Below are 17,948 nucleotides of genomic sequence, written 5' to 3'. Positions count from 1 at the left end.
GAAAGATCTAAATGTAAGAACAAGAATCCATCAAAATCCTAGAGGAGAACACAGGCAACACCCTTTTGGAACTTGGCCACAGCAACTTCTTGAAAGATATATCCACGAAGGCAAGGGAAACAAAAGCAAAAATGAACTATTGGGACTTAATCAAGATAAAAAGCTTCTGCACGGCAAAACAAACAGTCAGCAAAGCTAAGACAACCTACAAAATGGGAGAAGATATTTGCAAATGACATATCAGATAAAGGGCTAGTATCCAACATCTATAAAGAACTTATTATACTCAACAGCAAAGAAACAAACAAACCAATCATGAAATGGGCAAAAGACATGAACAGAAATTTCACCAAAGAAGACATAGACATGGCTCCACATCACTTGCCATCAGGGAAATACAAATCAAAACCACAATGAGATACCACCTCACACCAGTGAGAATGGGGAAAATTAACAAGACAGCAAACAACAAATGTTGGAGAGGGTGTGGAGAAAGGGGAACCTCTTGCACTGTTGGTGGGAATGTGAACTGGTGCAGCCACTCTGGAAAACTGTGTGGAGGTTCCATAAAGAGTTAAAAGAGAACCACCCTATGACCCAGCAATTGCACTGCCGGGGATTTACCCCAAAGATACAGATGTAGTGAAAAACCGAGACACCTGTACCCCAATGTTCATAGCAGGAATGTCCACAATAGCCAAATTGTGGAAGGAGCCTCGGTGTCCATTGGAAGATGAATGGATAAAGAAGATGTGGTCTATATATACAATGGAATATTATTACTCAGCCATCAGAAACGACAAATACCCACCATTTGCTTCACTGTGGTTGGAAATGGAGGGTATTATGCTGAGTGAAGTAAGTCAACCAGAGAAGGACAAACATTATATGGTTTCACTCATTGGGGGGAATATAAAAAATAGTGAAAGGGATTAAAGGGGAAAGGAGAGAAAATGAGCGGGAAATATGAGAGAGGGTGACAGAACATGAGAGACTCCTAACTCTGGGAAATGAACAAGGGGTAGTAGAAGCGGAGGTGGGCGGAGGGATGGGGTGACTGGGTGACAGGCACTGAGGGGGGCACTTGATGGGATGAGCACTGGGTGTTATACTATATGCTGGCAAATCGAACATACATACATACATACATACATACATAAATAAATAAATGTAAACCAGCAGGTATAAATGTTGAACCTCTCTGGTCAGGCTTGTTTGCAAAGGCCCTGGCCAATGTCAACATTAGGAGCCTCATCTGCAATGAAGGAGTTGGTGGACCCACCCCAGCAGCTGGTGCTGTATCAGCAAGAGGTCCTGCTCCCTCCACCACTGCTGTCCCAGCTGAGGAGAAGAAAGCAGAAGCACAAAAAGAAGAATCAGAAGACTCTGATGATGCCACAGCTTTGGTCTTTTTGATTAAGCCTCTTCTGTAACCTATTCGATAAAAAGCTTTTTAAAAAAAGTGAAACATGCAAGCCACAGATAGAAAAGATACTTGCAGTCCAAGTATTTGGAAAAAAAAAAACTCTTATCTAGAATATATTTAAAACTCCTATAAATCAACAAAAGATGAACAACCCAATTAAAAATCAGACAAAATGCTTAAATAGGCACTTGACTACAGATAATATCCAAATGCCCAATAAGCATATTAAAAGGTACCCAGCCTCAATACTCATTAGGCTAATGCAAATTATAAGCACAAATACTTCCACTAGAATGAATGATATAAAAAACACTAACAAACCTGAGTCCTGATGAGGATGTAGGGGAACTAACCTCATCTATACCTGATGGGAGTGTAAAGTGATCTACACTCTGGAAAACCACTGGCAGTATTTACTAAAACTAAACATGTGTACTCTCTAACCCAAATATTCCACTCTTGGATATATATCTCTTGGATATATATATCCAAGAGAACTGAATGTCTATGTCCACAAAAAGATAAACAAAAATTTTTATAGTAGCTTTATCCATAATAGCTCTAAACTAGAAAAAGTTTTAATGCTCATCAATAAGAAAGCAAGGCTCACTAGTTAAATGGAATTCTACAAATCAATAAGGAATGGTTCATGCATGAATGCATCTCACAGATGTTATGTTGAGTGAAAAAGGACAGACACAAAAGGGTATACACTGAATGGTTCCATTTATGTGCATTTCAAAAACAAGCAAACCCAATTCATGGGGACAGAAGTAGAACAGTGGTTGTATTGGAGGCAGTTACTGGGAAGGGCATGAGGGAACCTCTGGGCATGCTGGAAATATTACCCAGCTTGACCTGGATAGTTGTTAGATATGTATGTATGTGAGAAAATGTATTGGGCTCTACTCTTAAGAATAATGTACTAAATGCAATGTACTTTAAAACATATGGTCTATATATATCCACATATATCTTTTATCTTAATAAAAAGTAAAAACAATTTAAAAAGAGAGAGATGACAAATGAAGAGGTAATACTTTGGGACGCCTGGGTGGCTGAGTGGTTGAATGTCTGCCTTCGGCTCAGGGTGTGTGTGATCTCAGGGTCCTGGGATCGAGTCCTACATCGGGCTCCTTGCAGGGAGCCTGCTTCTGTCTGGCTTGTGTCTCTGCCTCTCTCTCTCTCTCTCTCTTTCTCTGTGTGTGTCTTATGAATAAATAAATAAAATCTTAAAAAAAAAAAAAAGAGATAACACTTTGATTCATAACAGAGTAAAACCCAAAGGGGTTAGATTAGCCAGAGAAGGCTCCAGGGATAAAACATCTTTTTACTGAGCACTCAATAGAAAAAATGGAAAGTAAGTGACAAGCACCAAATACTTTTTCCTTAAAAAATATTAGGGAGGTGGGCCCCTGGGTGGCTCAGTCAATTAAGCATCCGACTCTTGGTTTTAGCTCAGATCTTGATCTCATGGTTGTGAGTCCAAGGCCCAAGTTGGGCTCTACATTGGGCATGGAGCCTACTTAAAAAACAAACAAACAAACAAACAAACAAACAAAAAACTACAGAGGAAAGTAAATTTAATTATGGTGCTTGCATCTGCCCTATCTATTTATCATCATCAACAAATATTTATTGAACATCCATTTATCTATGAGCTAGTTCACTATGTTGATCCTGATTTCCTGGCATTTAAATCTAAAGGCAAATAAAACATACCCACATGAAAATGGATCACAGTCACTATTCAGAATCAGAATGAGTAAAATAGGTATGTATTAATAGATCTTTCACCTACAGTAATAATGAATTAGATGATCAGACCAACTCTACTTCAAAACAAAAACATAAAAAGCTGAAAGAAATGCAAAAAAAAAAATGAATAGCATAAAATCCTAACAACAAAGAGAAAATAGGAAAGAATAAGAGTACAAAGAGCTTCCACCTAAAAGCATCTGCTGACTGTGGAAAGACAACTGAGAGACAGAGTGGCACTTGGGGTGGGCTCTGCTTCAGGGCATTCTACCAATCTGCTGGAAACACTGAGGCAAGTTGCAATTTCTAGCCAACTACAGAGCTAGAAGAAAAGGAATCTGAGATCCATGCTTTGCCAAGAGAGCAATCAGTACCACTTTGGAAATTAGATTACAATTTCTATTTTAAGGATCATCTAGGTAAACCAAAAAATTCTGAAGCCTTGATCCTAGAGAGCTAGCACCCTCAGGTGTCTGGCAGAAGGAAATGAAAATCCTCCAGGGAAGGTTATATCCTAGGCCTCCAAATGTCCCTAAAAGTATGTTTTTAAATAACTTGCCCGACAAAGATTACAACCCACATGATAATATGAGCTAGGATCAACAAAAGCAACAGGTAATAGAAACAAGCAAGGACTCCAGGTACAGGAGACTATCAAGAAGACTGTACAATTGTATAATAAGTACAATTATACTTATCAGGTTAACAGAGATAAATCCAGGCTTTAAAGTTTCTGCAAGAGGGACACCTGGGTGGCTCAGTGGTTGAGCGTCTTCCTCCTGGTCTTCCTCCTGGGATCGAGTCCCACACTGGGCTCCCCGTGGGGAGCCTGTTTCTCCCTCTGCTTATGTTTCTGCCTCTTTCTCTGTGTCTTCCATGAATAAATAAATAAAATCTTTAAAAATAAATCAATCAATAAATAAAAATAAAGCTTTAGCAAGAAACTGAGAACCATAAAAAGTATCATTTGAATAAAGAACCACTGGGGCACCTGGCTGGCTCAGTTGGTAGAGCATGCAACTTTTGATCTCAGGGTCATAAGTTCAAGCCCCACGGTTGGCATGGAGCCTACTTGAAATAAAAATTTAAAAATATATATTAAAACGAGAAAAAACAGAAAAAAGAACCACTAAAAAATACTATAGCCAAGTTTACTCAATGAACTTCTTAACAGTAAGTTAAATGCATTTGAAAAACTGATAAACTAAGGAGGCAGGACAGAAAAACCTGTCCAGAATAAAGCACTGAAGTGCTAAGTACAGAAGACAGGGTAAGAGACACAGAGATCTCAGTAAGAGGGCCTAACAGAGGTTTCACTGGAATCCTAGAGAAGAAAACAGAATGGAACACAGGCTACATCTGAAAATATATGGCTGAAACATCTCAGGACCATGAAAAAATCGAAAACATCCAATTAAACAAATGCAGTGAAGCACAACTAGGATAATGCAGTATTTACAAATAAAACCAAAACAAAATAAAAAAAATACAACTCTTTCACCTTCTGCATCTATGCCCCTTGCAATGTGACTCTGTAGCTCTTTACAACAAGATGTAGTTTCTTTTCCCACCGTTTGATCAGGGCTTGTTTTGATTAATAGAATTTGATAGAAGTGAAGTGCCTGTTCTGAACCTAGACAGACCTCGAGGTCTTTTTTTTTTTTTAAGATTTTATTTATTTATTTGAGAGACAGAGAGCAAGTACATGCATGAGAGAGAGAGGGAGAAGCAGACTTCCCAGTGAGCAGGGAACCTGATGTGGAGCTCAATTCTAGGACCCTGAGATCATGACCTGAGCCTAAGGCAGACACTTAATTGACTGAGCTACCCAGGTGCCATATGAGGTCTTGTATATGTCTTTTTCTCTTGGAACCCTGCTGTGGCCACATGAATAAGGATCAGGCTAAACTAGTGGACAATGAAATATGTAGCCCAGTCACCTCCACTGCCCCCACCAAGATGCCAAAGCAGTGGCGCCTATTTGACCTGCATCTGACTACAGACACATGTAGGAGACCATGTGGAATCCATGTAGTTCTCCACTCTACATGGTGAGAACCATCCAACTGGGCCCAGCGAACCAACATAATTATAAGCAAAGCAAATGATTGTTGTTTTAATCCACTAAGTTTTAGAGTGGTTTATTTCATAGTAAAAGTCAACTGACAGAGAAATATAAAAACAAATACACATAGACACATCATAAAGAAGTTTCAGAAAATTAAACACAATAATATTTAGGACAGAGAAATAATTTCCTTACAAACCAAAACTGCAATGAGATACCACTTCACACAGATCAGAATGGTTAAAATTAACAACACAGGAAACAATACATGTTGGTGAGGATGCCAAGAAAGGGGAATTGGTGGGAATGCAAACTGGTGAAGCCACTCTGGAAAATAGTATGAAGGTTCTTCAAAAAGTTAAAATTAGAACTACCCTACAACCCAGCAACTGTACTACAAGGTATTTACCCAAAGGACACAAAAATAGTGATTCAAAGAGATACATGTACCCCAATGTTTACAGCAGCAATGTCCACAATAGCCAAAATATAAAAAAAAAACCCAGATGTCCATTGACAGATGAATGGTTAAAGAATACACACACACACACACACACACACACAAACAAATATTATCCAGTCATCAAAAAGAATGAAATTTTACCATTTGCAACTACATGGATGAACTAGAGGGTATTATGCTAAGTGAAATGTCAGAAAAAGACAAATACTGTATAATTTCACTCATATGTGGAATTTAAGAAATAAAAGATGAACATAGAGAAAGGGAAGGAAAAATAAGGTAAAAACAGAGAGGCAGGCAAACCATAAGAGACCCTTACCTATAGAGCAGAAACTGAGGGTTGCTAGAGGGGAGGTAGGTAGAGGGACATGGTAATTGGGTAAAGAGCATTAAGGAGGGCACTTGATGGAATGAGCACTGAGTGTTATATGCAACTGATGAATCACTGAATTCTATCCTTGAAACTAATAATATATTACATGTTAACTAAATTGAATTTAAATAAAAGTTTTTTAAAAAAAGAAAAATGATAATATGCAAGAGAATCTCAGTAAGATTAACAACTGATTTCTCAGCAAATTTTAATTAAGATTAAATTTAAAACGTCAAAAGGAAAAGAAATAATTTTCTAAATAAGGTTGATCTTTAAGCATTCTAAATATTTTTTTTAAGATTTTATTTATTTATTCATGACAGACACAGAGAGAGAGAGAGAGAGAGAGTAAGAGAGAGAGGGAGGCAGAGACACAGGTAGAGGGAGAAGCAGGCTCCATGCAGGAAACCAGACATGGGACTCAATCTCGGGTCTCCAGGATCACACCCCGAGCCAAAGACAGCGCTAAACTGCTGGGCCACCGGGGTTGCCCAGCATTCTAAATATTTCAATGTAATGTGAAGTGGGAAAGAGTGGAGGAAGAGAGTTATTCTAGGCTTAAAAAAAAAAATCGCTATCTGAAATGTAGTCTAGTTTGGGGAAGATAATATAAGGCCAAAACATAGATAGATGTGTTTAGTTAAGGGGTATGAGCCAAGCAGATAGGTTGTATTATGGCCTTGCCACTAGCTATGTGACCTCCAGCAAGATATTTCACCTCTGTACTTCAGTTTTCTCATACATAATGTAAGTATTACTCATTAAGGATTAAAACATATAAATAAAGATGTGCCTGGCACAGTAAACACCAGATGTCAGGGAACTTCACTCTTGAGATGGGAACCACTAAAACTGTTGTGTAGGGGAATAACAGAGAACCAGAGAATCTGAGTTACAAGGGGCCCTTGAGATTATATAGTCTTAACCTCTGGTTTGTGTGTGTCCTTCATTTTTTGACAACTCTATTCTACTCTATTATTAAAAAGTTCTAATCCAAAGTCCACCTCTGTAAGGCAGAGGAGTCCATTTTCTTTTCTGCAAAACAGCCTTTCTAATAGTCAAAGAGAGCTGAAAGGTCTCCCATTATTGTCTTTTCTCCATGCTAACAGCTTCTTGTAAAATGAAATGTTTAGACTCCAAAGACCTGATGTTCTTTTCTGGGTACCTTGTGTATCGAGAACTGGGACAGAACTGGGACGAGGGGAAAAAAGGTCCTATTTCCATAGAATTAACTCTACAAAGACCTATAATCCATAGCATCATACCCACCCTCAAAGAGATCACATTCTAATTGGAAAAGCAGACAAGTAAACAGACTATTAAAACAATTAAGTGCTATGGTAGAGGTAAATATAGTCTGCCACTGGGGACAAAAGCAACAAACTAGGTCCTTTGTGTGTGGGTAGTTATGACTATGTGTTGGTGGCTGTTCAGAAAAGGCTTTTTGGGAGAAATAACATCTCAACTGAATTTCAAAGAACTGAGTACCTTTTAGCCAAGTAATTAAGACAGATTATCATAACTACCTATTCAAATGGTCCCTCTTCAAAGTTCTCCTCTCTTCTAAAGCTCTGTATGAGATAATGAACATGATGCATAACATGTACAAAAGTAGTTTATAAAATTTGCAAAAATGCATCTCACATGGCCGAAGTCTTATGTCAACATTAGATTGTTGTGCTAACTCACAGTTATGAGAAAGCATTTCTAATTGAAGTTTGGGTGAGAAAAGCATACAGGGCTGGTAGGTTAAAAATAAGCTTTTTAGAGTAGATAAACATGGGTTCAAATATAAGCTCTGTACCTTTCTAGCTATTCATTAATTCAACTATCACTTACTAAATGACTGCTCTGTTATAAATATTCTGCTAATTGCTAGAAACACACAGTATCAATATTTTAGAGACGTATTTACTCTGCCATCCCATTCCTTAACATGATTTCTTTGTTACTCAAATCCTAAAACTACTGATACATTTCAAGAGTGTTTTCCTCATAGAGAGGTAGCTGGCAGAACTGTTTTTTTATGAAAATAAATATTTGACATATTCTTATCCAGATAGGACCAGATATGTACCTGTAGGGAAGGCCAAGAAGGTATCAGTTATCAGGCACAATCATCTCATGTAATAGACCATTACAGTAATGGCCTCCAATGAATCATGCCCCCCATCTGTCCATACCCCTTTGTAAAGTAACTTGGCCACTCCTCTCATAAAAAGGCACACACCATTTTTTCCTCCCTTGAATCTGGGCTGGTCTTGTGACTTACTTTGACCTGTTTTAGAAAACTGATCTCATAAGATTTCCATGGCTAGCCTTAGAAGTGTAGCAACTTCTACTCTCACGCTTTTGGAACACTTCTATGGCTCTGTAAGGAGCTACTGAATGAGAGACCATGTGGAGAGACAGACTCAGCCAAGAGCCTGATGTATATATTGAGTCCATTTTAGCCCCACCAGCCCCAACGGAGCTCCCAGCGGAGTCTGCACCTGCATGAGTAAGCTCAGACTAGAACAGCACAACAGTCCAGTCAACCCAAAGAATCCTGAAAAATAATTATTTTACTCTACTAAGTTTTTGTTTTCTTACATAGTAATACATAACTAAAGTACCCTATAAGATTGCTTATTCAGAGCTGAGGAAGCAAATTCTTAGCTTAAGTTTCAGAATTCAAGAATACTTGAAAAACTGTATCTCTTCCAATAAATAATGTACTTCATTTTCTTCAACAAAACAAAACAAAAAGCAAAGGGGGGGAAGGAATATTAGTGGAGCATGGGGAAAAATAAATGCTCATTTTACTTTCATCCAAATCTGTAAAAATTACGTGCAGAAAGGATTAAACCATGAAGACACATTCACCTTATTTACCATCCAAAGAATAAGTCAATGTATGTATTTACTAACTGCTCTACAATAATAGTAACAAAGACAATTTTGTGGCACTAAGCGTCAGGTACTGCTCTAAGTGATATGTATGATATAAGTGTATATACACACACACATACTCATTTTGCTACACTTCTAAGTGTCCGTCCTCAGACAAGAATAAGTCCTATGATCCCCATTTTCATGAGAAGGAAACTGCAGTACATAGTAGCTAAATTCAAGATACACAACTAGATTTCCCACTGATAAAACTAGATTACATTTGCCATCAGAGAAAAGATAGCAAACCTCACATAAAACCCAGTAAAGGTTTCAATGGCCAGGTTAGAGCAGGTGTGTCCCATTTATACAGATCAACATGATCTCAGCGGTCAGGATGTAAATATTACCATCAACTTGAAACGCATACTTTAAACAAAATGCAAGTTCAATACAAAAGAACAGTACTGTATAATCTACAAAAAGAAAACGGACAGTATCTTCCTACCTACCTACGATTAACACTATTGAATAACTGCTTGCATGACAAGCACATGTCACAAATTTTAACGTGTAGTGGATCTAAGCCTTCGACGTAAATTCCTAAACAATTCAGATTCCTGCAAATATCACTAATCCTGACTCACACTGTGAGGACGTTCCGCTTATGTGCCCCTCTTCAGAGTTGGTAGCGGAGAGAACCCAAAACATTAAATATTCACTGAAGACGGTCTCGGTGGTTCTGAACAAGACAGCGGCCATACCTCCTCAGCCCCCGTCAGCCTTGAGAAGCCATCTCCCAGAAAACTCTGCATCGAGGTCCCATAATATAAATTTCCCTCAATTAAAAAAAAAAAAAGAAAAAAAAAAAAGGCTCCAAGGAGAGACCAGAATTCGGTGTGGGATACTGGCCAGCGATGAAAAGAGGCACCAAGGAAAGCTAAGAAGGCCATGGGAGCAGTCGTCCCTCACTCAGGCTATGCTTCCAGAGTGTTAAGAAACCGGTAAGGATGCTATCAAAGATAAAACAAGTGGACAGTCACCCCAGGTCTGTTGCCCCTGAAGGCTTCCCTGAGCAAGGTCCCCACCAGCTTTCTGCTGCCCCCAATTTTTGCGTCCACAAACGACCTCAGGCCCGCCCCCTTGGTGGTCAGGCCGGCTCACATCCCAAAGCCGCCGTCAGTCCAAGAACAAGGTCTACGGCTTCCCTCCCGACCTTCCAGGCCCCTGGGAAATACTCACTTGCCCGCCAGATCTTTATGAGAGCCGCTCGAATTCATGAGCTGGGCCAAATCCTGCCGCACGGCCGCCGCCATCTTTCTTCCAGCTCAGCAGAGGCTGCTGGGCCTCGCACAGACCAAAAGAAAACGACTGTAGTCCTCCAGAGTGCAGCTAGAGGGAACCCGAGATGCCATAGAGTAGCGACTGCGTGGGCCAGAGCGCCCGGCGTGCGAGCTTGTGCGGGGTCCGTCCGCAGAGTGGAGTGACGCGAAGCTCCACTCACGGCCGAGGCCCGCCCAGGAGTCTCCCCCAGGCTCAGGCTCGCGCGCTCCCACTTAGGATTGGCGGATGAAGTCCAAGGCGTGTGTAGCTGGTGCAACTCCAGTAAGTGCCCGGTACCCAGAATTACCGCGTCGTCATTAATTAAGTTCCGTGTCTCACTCAGGTGGTGTACTGTTCCTCGTTCTTTAAGACAGCCCTTAAACAATTTTTTTTTTAAATTTCCGATTCGCCACAGACTGGTACTCTTGTAAAATACAATAAAAATGTGCATATTTCTCCCTAACTTTGTGCCCTTCGTATAGGTTGATGGTGGCGCATCCCAGTTGGTCCAGGACGGTTCCGTCTGTTGTCCTGGAGTGATTACTAATAAGACGCCCTTTTACTCCAGAAACTACCATCTGGATGATAAAATTATATGGTCACCCACCTTTATATCTAATTGTGTTCGTTACTCATGTATGCTTATAGAATTTTTTTTTCCTGCAAGTATATGTAGATTGTTAAACTTTCTTGCTTTCACATAAGACAACACGCCATATCATTATTCCCCTTGATTTTTTTTTTTTTTCTTTTTTAGGGGGAGGCTCTTACCATGTATATCCGAAGAGCTTCCTCATCATTTTTTTTTTTTTTAACTGGAGAGTATGGTCATAGTTTTATCTTTATAGCTAGACATTTAAGTTATTTTTAATCAATCAACCAGTGCTGCAATAAAGAATTACCTACCAACAACAGGTAGGAGTGCCATTCTCTGCAGACTTTTGAATTTTGCCCTCATGATATGGAATAAATAGCATATTCCCTCTATTGGGAAGGGGAAAGAAGACTAGAACCAGGAAATTCTTCAAGAAAATAATGTGGAGATTTGCCTACATCAATTCTGATACCAATCTGTTAGCAAGAATTTAGTCACATGACTAGGCCTAGCAACAATGAGGCTAGAAATTTCGTTTCCAATTGGACAGCCCTTTGTCTAAGAAAAGGATGGGTCTAAAGGGACAATCAGTAATCTCTTCTACAGTCTGTTCCTCTGATTACCTAAATAGCTGTGTGTATTCTTACAGTGGAACACTCCTACCGCTAAAGAACAGAGAGCGATTCCCTATTCAGTTTCTATACCAACTCAAAAAGCAGGGTATCTGATGATGCACAACCCTGTCCATCAGATTGGGATATGTCTTTTCATGACCCAGAGTTATATACACTATAAAACAAATTATCTGCCTCATGCATTTACGTGTAATACAAAACAACTGTGGAATAGAAACAGGATAACCACAGTTACAACATGAAAAAAGTAGAATGTGAAACCCATAGCGTTTATTTCTCCATAGCAGTGGTGGAATCCAGGGCAGGAATTATGAATACCCACTACCCTAGTAGGACGTAAGTTCCTTGGTTAAATTCTGGTTCTGCTCTTTGAGAGGATCTCCACCATCCATCATATTCTGGGCCCCAGCTTTGCTCTAGGAATGCAAGTTAGCTCGATGTTGGAGAGTATTCCCTCTTTGGAGGAAGAATGCCTTTGGACTTGGATTGAGAACTTTTATAGGCTAAGTTTTTCATTTTTATTTTTGTTTTCAATGTAATTTCATTGAATATTCATAAACTCTGACTGCTTCCAGAGTTTCAGGTGCTAGTGACCATGGCCACAGTTGTTTCTAGAAATAGTTGTTAAATGTGGCCTATTTCCTGGCTTCCACACTCAGACCTTTCTTAACATCTTTTTAATGATGACGGTCTTGAGGTTATCTGAAAAAAATAGGCTTAAGTGAGAAGAGAACCTATTAATTTAATTTTTACTTAAGTGTATCTTTGTTTTCTTCTGTTTTTTTTGCCCATCTGTGTTTGCCAAAAAGTCTGAATGGGCTATGAGAAATCTCTAAGTCATGTCTTCTCATCTGCTGTTTAGAGGTACATAAGCAGTTGGCTTTTTCTGCTTAGTGAAGCCCAAGAATTTCCAGATGTTCTTTTGCTTTTTACCTTGACTTTGAGCTTTATTGGTAATACATTACTGAAAGCAAAAAGAAGTAGGGTCCCTTTGGGACGCCTGGGTGGCTCAGCAGTTGAGCATCTGCCTTTGGCTCAGGGTATGATCCCAGAGTTCTGGGATCAGGTCCCACATCGGGCTCCTTGCAGGGAGCCTGCTTCTCCCTCTGCCTATGTCTCTGCCTCTCTTTCTGTGTCTCTCAAGAATAATTAAATAAAATCTTTAAATAAATAAATGAAAGAATGCCTTTCCCTGGGCCAGAAACTCCCATTTTTATATAATCGAATATGAAAGTGGTCTCTAACCCCCCCCCCCCCCCCCGCCCACAGTTTCCCCACAAATATGCAGAGGAAATCATCCTGGGGTCCTTTTCCTGATTCATTTTCCACTCTGTGTCCCATGTGCCCGGCTCAAATATGCCTTGCTATAGAATTTTTAAAAAGAACATAGATAATTGCATATATTCTGCTGTTTCCTGAGCACCAAACCTTACTCAGCTTTATGTTGCTAGTGCTGCATGACAAAATTATTCTAGAGTCGTCTTGTGTGTTTCATAGCATAGACCCAGAATCAGCTGTTCTCTAAGAAGCCCTTATTCCTTTAGCTCCTTTTAGGAATTATATTTACAGTTAACAATCTGAGTGCTAGGGATGTTCATTGCTACTATCTTGGTCATTTTGGAACCTTTTCATAGGACAGAACTAGGAAATACATACATATTCTAAGAATAAGGTAAGTCATACAGATTCTTTAAATTACAATTTAGGGGCAGTCCCGGTGGCCCAGCGGTTTAGCACCACCTTTGGCCCGGGATGTGATCTTGGAGACCCGGGGATTGAGTCCCACATCGGGCTCCCTGTGTGGAGCCTGCTTCTTCCTCTGCCTCTCTCTCTCTCTCTCCCCCTGTCATAAATGAATGAATGAATGAATAAATAAATAAATAAATAAATAATTCCAATTTAGGTGATCTTACTTAACCTCTTCTGTATTACATCTGTATGTCCTTAACTTCCATATCCAGAATCCTGGTTCACAAGTACATGGGAGATTATAGAAGCAGAATATTCGAAAATCATACATTTCATTCGTCCCACATTGTACACACAATAACTTCAGAATAGCAGTGCTAATACTGCCATCCCTGATAAATTGATAAAGAATTCAACATTTTCCTGCTGCTTCTCTCTCATTTTCTCTGTACTATATCTATATCGTGAGCACATACACCTATGACAAACTATACTTTCTTCCTCTTAATCCTCCTTTAGTCTTAGTTCTGTAAGTAATACGCATTTAATGCTCACCATCAGCTCTTATTTTAGACCTCTTAGTCATTTTAGTTGGCTAAAGCTAGTTCTTTAAATAAATAAAATCTTTAAAAAAAAGGGCAGCCCCGGTGGCGCAGCGGTTTGGCGCTGCCTGCAGCCTGGGGTGTGATCCTGGAGACGAGTCCCACATCAGGCTCCCTGCGTGGAGCCTGCTTCTCCCTCTGTCTGTGTCTCTGCCCCTCTTTCTCTCTGTGTCTATGAATAAATAAATAAAATATTTTAAAAAAAGCTAGTTCTTTAATAGATTTCTCAGGAAGGGCTCCTGGAAAACATAATTTTGAATGTTCTTGAATGTTGGAACTATCTTGTGCCTTTTATGTTTGAAAATCAGTTTTGTTAGATATAATAATCCTTGGATCATTTTTCATGAGAATCTGAAGTGTAGTGCTCCATTTTCTTGTGACCTAAAGCGTTGCTGAAAAATATCTCATGAGAATCTAATTTTCCTTTCCTCATAGGTCACCTGGTCTTTTTGCCTAGATGCCCCTCAGTTTTTTTCCCTTTAACATCAAGTAATTTTACTAGACTGTGTGTTGGTGTTGGTCATTCTGGGTCAATATTCTTAGATTAACAGTGTGCTCTTTCAATAGATAGTTTCAATTTTTTCAATAACATCTTTAATTATAGTTTTTGTACTTTCCCTATTCCTTTGGTTTCTTTCCTCAAAAATTACTATTGTCTTTATATTAGATCTTTTTTTTAATTTTTATTTATTTATGATAGTCACAGAGAGAGAGAGAGAGAGAGAGAGAGAGAGGCAGAGACACAGGCAGAGGGAGAAGCAGGCTCCATGCACCGGGAGCCTGACGTGGGATTCGATCCCGGGTCTCCAGGATCACGCCCTGGGCCAAAGGCAGGCGCCAAACCACTGCGCCACCCAGGGATCCCAATCTTTTTTATCTTAATATTAGTTACCTTTCCTCAATCTTTTCCTTTTTCAGATTTTTTATTTAATTTTTTTCTTTTTACTCTATTTCTCTGAAGTCATTATCTGACACTTCTATTTACTTCTGGTTTCCTTCTAATTGAGTCTTCATTTCTAAAAAGATGTTTTTATTTTTTAAGATTTTATTTATTTATTTTTAAATTTTATTTATTCATGAGAGACACAGAGAGAGGCAGAGACGCAGGCAGAGGGGGAAGCAGGCTCCATGCAGAGAGTCCCATGTGGGACTCCATCCCAGGTCCCCAGGATCACGCCCTAGGCGGAAGGCAGGCGCTAAACCCCTGAGCCACCCGGGCTGCTCAGATTTTATTTATTATTCATTTGAAAAAAAGAGAGCAAGAGCATGCACAAGCCAGGGGAGGGAGTGGGAGAAGCAGGCTCCCTGCTGATCAGGGAGCCCGATGCAGGGCTCAATCCCAGGACCCTGGGAGCATGACCTGACCCAAAAGCAGGTGGTTAATTGACTGAGTCACCCAGGTGCCCCTGATGTTTTTATTTCTAATTCTTACATGAGTTCTGCCACTCATTCTGGGTGTTTCTATTTCTTATTATATTGTTCTGTCACATTCTATATCATTTTCTTTTCAATTTAGCTAGTGTTAAAAATATATTAAGGCTCATCTTTTAAATTTAACTGGTGATTACCTTCCCTTTTCTACCACTTTTTCTTTATGTGAGGACAAATTTTAGCCCTTTCCTCACTTCTGGACACTTTAGCCCCCCATTGCCTCTGTATTATACATCAATAAATGAGACTTACAGAATATTTTTACTTTCACATCCTTTACTTGTGGTTGAGACCTTGGGAATATATTGACTTCTGTCCCCTCCACCCTTACTTAATTCCTCGGTTTCACTGAGATAGGTTAGTACCTTGTTCCATTTCAGTATTTGCTTCTCCTTTGCAGAATGTCTCTTCTATTTTAGGCATTCTTAAGTTAACACTTGGGTTATAATTCCCAGTCCCATTGGCATTATACTTACATCACTATCACTGTATAAATTCAAACTAAATTATTCATCACAAATTCCCCTTCTCTTCATCTTCCTTGTCTTGACAGGAGGTCTCTGTTCTGATTGTTTTGTTGTTTGGTAGTGCTCTCTCTTAAGCGATCAATCCCTCAAGGCTGTGCATGGGTAACATATTTGTGAACCTGTGCATAGTTGCAAATATCTTTCCATCATCTTGATGGTTGAATGAGATTTTGGCTGAGTTGCTGTCCTTTTCCCTCAGTGACCTATAAAATGTCACTCCACAGTCTTTGAACTTCCAGGATTTCAGATAAGGAGTCCAATGCCAGTGCTTTCTCTTCCTCTGTTACCCTCTCTCTTCTCTTCCATCTTTCCTCCCTCTCTCCCTCTTTCTCTATTCTCTCTTTTCCTTCTCTTTGAGAGATTGAATATGCAAGCAGACAATGACAAGACCATATGTAAAAATAAAACTGATTCATAGTCTCTAGCAACCAGTCCAGGAAATCAACTCACCATGTATCTGCAGCAGCCATCCCAGGAAGTCAAACAACTCCTGTAGTTACCAGCCCAAACTGGCCAGCGCCTCAATCATTGACAGCTTCCCTAATTTTTGCCTCAACCAGGGAATCCAAATATACTGCCCCCCAACCAATTACATAGGATACCCTGCTTCTAAGTTGCTCTTGACAGCAGGCCAACAACCTCCGATCAGGGCATACCTGAATTCCCTGTTTCCACTGCAAAGCTTTCCATTCCTCTGGCTGCCTTTGAGTATCTGTCAAACATAAGTGATGGTGGCCTAAATCCCTTATTATAGAAGCTCTCAGTAAATAGCCTTTGCTTGTTCTTATTTGGCTTTATTTCTCTACCTTCCTTCTTCTCCCTCTCTTGTTCTTCTTCCTCCTCCTCCTCTTTCTCTTTTTCCTCACTCCTCCTCTCCCACTACCACCCCCAGTCTCCTCTGTTCTTGTTTTTCTTCTTTTTGTAAGTAACTTGTTTTTCCCACTTGAAAGTTTTTAAAGATCAGGTCTTTCTAGGAATTTCCCTCACACAAGGCTAGGTCTGTCTTTTCTCATTGATATTACCTGGAACTCAGTGACCCCTTTCATTTGCAGATGAATGTCTATCTTTAGGTCAGGGCACCTCTCTTTTTTCTGTTGCTTTCTCTCCTTCCAGAACTCCAGCAGATCAGGTCTTTCGGGATATATCTTCAAAATGATGTGTCTTTTTCATCATAATTTCTTTCTATATTTTTTTGCTCTGTGTTTTGAGATGTCTTTTCCACTTTTCAGGCCATTTAGCAAGATTCAATCATTCTCCTTCAATGCATCATCAGTGTTGTGTTTTTAAAATCATGACTTCTGTTTACTTGTGTAAAATGGTATCGCTGCTTTATTTATAATAGCCTCAAATGAAAACAACCCAAATGTCTATCATAAGGAAAGTGGGGGCTCCTGGGTGGCTAAGTGGTTGAGCTTCTGCCGTTTGCTCAGGTCCTGGGATTGAGTTCCACAACAGATTCCCTGCAGGGAGCCTGCTTCTCCCTCTGCCTATGTCTCTGCCTCTCTCGGTGTGTCTCTCATGAATAAATAAATAAAATCTTAAAAAAAAAAAAAAGTGAATGGAGGAACTGTGGTTTATGTATTCAATAGACTACTACTCTGCATTAAAAAGGAAAAAACTACAGATATATGCAAGACTATGAATGAATCTCAAACATACCAAGTGAAAGAAAGCAGACATTAAAAAGAACATATAAGGGGTGCCTGCGTTGCTCAGATGCTTGAGTCTGCCTGTGGCTCAGGTCTTGATCTCTGAGCCTTGGGATCAAGATCCGCATTGGGCTCTCAGTTCAGCAGGAAATCTGCTTCTCCCTCTCCCTCTCCCACTACGTGTACTCTCTCTGTCTCTCTCTCTCTGAAATGAATAAATAAAATCTTTAAAAAAAAGAGATATAATAAGATTCCATCTACATGAAGTTCTAAGTCAAACAAAACTAATCTATGGTGATAGAAAATCAGAAATTACTAGGGAGGAGGAAATGGGGAAGGTTGGTAATTTACTGGGAAGTAGCAAGACGTGATGGAAGTATTCTATATGTTTACAGAGGTGTGGGTTACGTGGGTGGTATGGTATAGATTTACCAAATTCATCATACTGTACACTTAAGCTTTGTGCATTTTATTGAATGTAAAATCTCAATTTAAAAAAGGAATAAAAAAAGGAATAAAATGCTTTTTGTTCAATAGT

At 39.6% G+C, this 17,948-nt stretch overlaps 2 protein-coding genes across 3 annotated transcripts in view; one reads left to right on the top strand and one right to left on the bottom strand.

Annotated features, from left to right (window-relative positions):
- Window positions 1-10,630, bottom strand: part of COPS4 (COP9 signalosome subunit 4) — a 40,471-nt gene extending 29,841 nt beyond the window's left edge. The window contains exon 1 of one of the 2 annotated variants that reach the window (XM_072810181.1): window positions 10,202-10,630. In XM_072810181.1, the coding sequence (XP_072666282.1) occupies window positions 10,202-10,275 (74 nt within the window). In that variant the 5' untranslated portion in view covers window positions 10,276-10,630. The remainder of the gene's footprint in view (window positions 1-10,201) is intronic. The other variant, XM_072810182.1, reaches the window with a different exon arrangement.
- The window catches only part of LIN54 (lin-54 DREAM MuvB core complex component), an 87,347-nt gene continuing 79,815 nt past the window's right edge, over window positions 10,417-17,948 (top strand). Inside the window, exon 1 of the mRNA XM_072810177.1 lies at window positions 10,417-10,564. The gene's annotated coding sequence lies outside the window, so the exon portion shown is untranslated. The remainder of the gene's footprint in view (window positions 10,565-17,948) is intronic.

The sequence above is a fragment of the Canis lupus genome, chromosome 33 (assembly GCF_048164855.1).
Source record: "Canis lupus baileyi chromosome 33, mCanLup2.hap1, whole genome shotgun sequence".
Classification (NCBI taxonomy): domain Eukaryota; kingdom Metazoa; phylum Chordata; class Mammalia; order Carnivora; family Canidae; genus Canis; species Canis lupus.
The sequence above is the reverse complement of the archived record's forward strand: the minus strand, read 5'-3'. Positions and strand labels throughout refer to the sequence as shown.